The 1,825-nt window shown below is 30.1% G+C and overlaps 1 protein-coding gene across 1 annotated transcript in view; it reads left to right on the top strand.

The window, feature by feature from the left end:
- The window catches only part of LOC106457477 (ubiquitin carboxyl-terminal hydrolase 34-like), a 141,830-nt gene that overhangs the window by 94,553 nt on the left and 45,452 nt on the right, over window positions 1-1,825 (top strand). Inside the window, 1 exon segment of the mRNA XM_022383442.1 lies at window positions 445-523. Within this exon segment, the coding sequence (XP_022239150.1) occupies window positions 445-523 (79 nt within the window).

The raw sequence follows: 1,825 nt of genomic DNA, 5'->3' as shown, positions 1-1,825 counted from the left end.
GTATATTGACTAGGGTTGGAAATTGTGTTTAAATATAAACTCAGAGCTTTCATTAATAGAAATATTAATATTTAACCTTTGTGTTTTCTTTCTAATATTTTCTTCCTTCAAGAGAAATTATGCTTCGTGCTCTAGCCCCCCCCCCCAAAAAAAAAGTTGGTTTTGCTTCCAAATGTCAAAGAAAGAGAAATTAAAATAAGTTCAGCTACTTTTTTTTATTAATTTATAAGTTTGTGCACATGTTACCAATTCTACATTTTTGTGTAAAATTTGATATTATTTTAAAGTACAAAGATATATCTAAAAATGAATATTTTCTGTAGTTTAAGAGGTACAACTCTAGTCTGATGTTACACTTATATTGTACTGGTATTAAAGGCTCAAGTTAAATAGAGTGATTTGTTAAACTGTTATTTATGTTTTAATATTCTATTTACATATCAGGTTTTTGTTTAATGATGCTGAAGTGAAACCTTTTGACCCAGCTCACATCGCAGCTGAGTGCTTTGGTGGAGAAATGACGGTAAGAAAATATCTAATGGCAATACTGAGATTAACTTATAGATTAACCATTTTGTACCATAGAACCTATGGTATGATAACTGTTTACATGTATATGTGTCATGCCATAGAATCTACTACATATACTAACCTTCTTTCCTTATATCCACACACAGATGTGTTTACCTTGGTTACTCATATAATGTATCCCAGGGATATCCCAAGTTTTGTAGTTGTTATATGTTGTGTTTATCACATGAAAAAATTATTTTAGTACCATATATGTTAATTAGGATAACATGCTTACACAGAAGTTTTGTAATAAATCCTGAGGCTTCTCTAATATCCACTGCTTTACTTCTGCAACTGTGAATCAATGTTTAGCCATGATAAACTTGAAAATAATTAACCAGAATTAACTACATTTTCACTTTTTTAATATAAGAGTTTCCTTCTCTACCATTCCTGAAAAGTTAAAGCAGTGAATGTTGGATAAACCTCAAAATATATATAAAATAAGTTTTTAATATTGGATGCTTGTAAAGTGTGCACTGCATGTACATATATCAAAATGAACAAATTATGTAACCGAAAACAGTAGGCAAAAAATTTGTGGAAGCAGCTTTTGAATGCTGTTAAAATGTGAATGAATATAGTTCCACAAAAAAAAAGGATTCTACCATGAAGTCATAAACAGACTGTTTTAGTGGCTTTGAAACTGTGTAAGAAAATTTTTAACTTTCCAATAGAATAATGAAAAATACATAAATTTTTGCACAGAAAATAAACTTCTACCACAGTGAAGTTTTTGAAGGTGAAATATCAATGTTGTGAAACAAAGGAAATTAATTTTCACTGGTATTTGCAGACTAATTTATCTTGCATTGGTAAGTTTCAAAGATATAATATAATTATTTAGAAAAACTCTATATTAAAGTGACCATATTTTAAAAAGTTCTTGTAGACACTTATAAGTTAAACTTGGTATTTATGTGTATCTCAGTTTTGGGACATCACATTTCTTCATGGAACAGAAATGGGATTTTCATTCCCTTTCTCATAGTGAGATAGAAACCACATAAAGCATTCCTTTATTCACACCAATAACTTCCCACCAACTATAGTTGAAAAACTCTCCAACATTCCCCACAATAAAACTCAACTCATGAACAAAATTGACACTAACAAACCCAACAACAGTACATTACACTGCAGTTTACCTTTTGTTCCTGAAACCAGCTCAAGAATTATCTACACTTGGACAAAACTAGCCATTAAACACAATATTCCTGTCAAAGTTAAATTCTCACAAAAACCCGGCCCT

The sequence above is a fragment of the Limulus polyphemus genome, unplaced genomic scaffold, assembly GCF_000517525.1.
Source record: "Limulus polyphemus unplaced genomic scaffold, Limulus_polyphemus-2.1.2 Scaffold336, whole genome shotgun sequence".
Lineage (NCBI taxonomy): Eukaryota > Metazoa > Arthropoda > Merostomata > Xiphosura > Limulidae > Limulus > Limulus polyphemus.
Note: the sequence above shows the minus strand (reverse complement) of the source record. Positions and strands in the feature narration are given on the sequence as shown.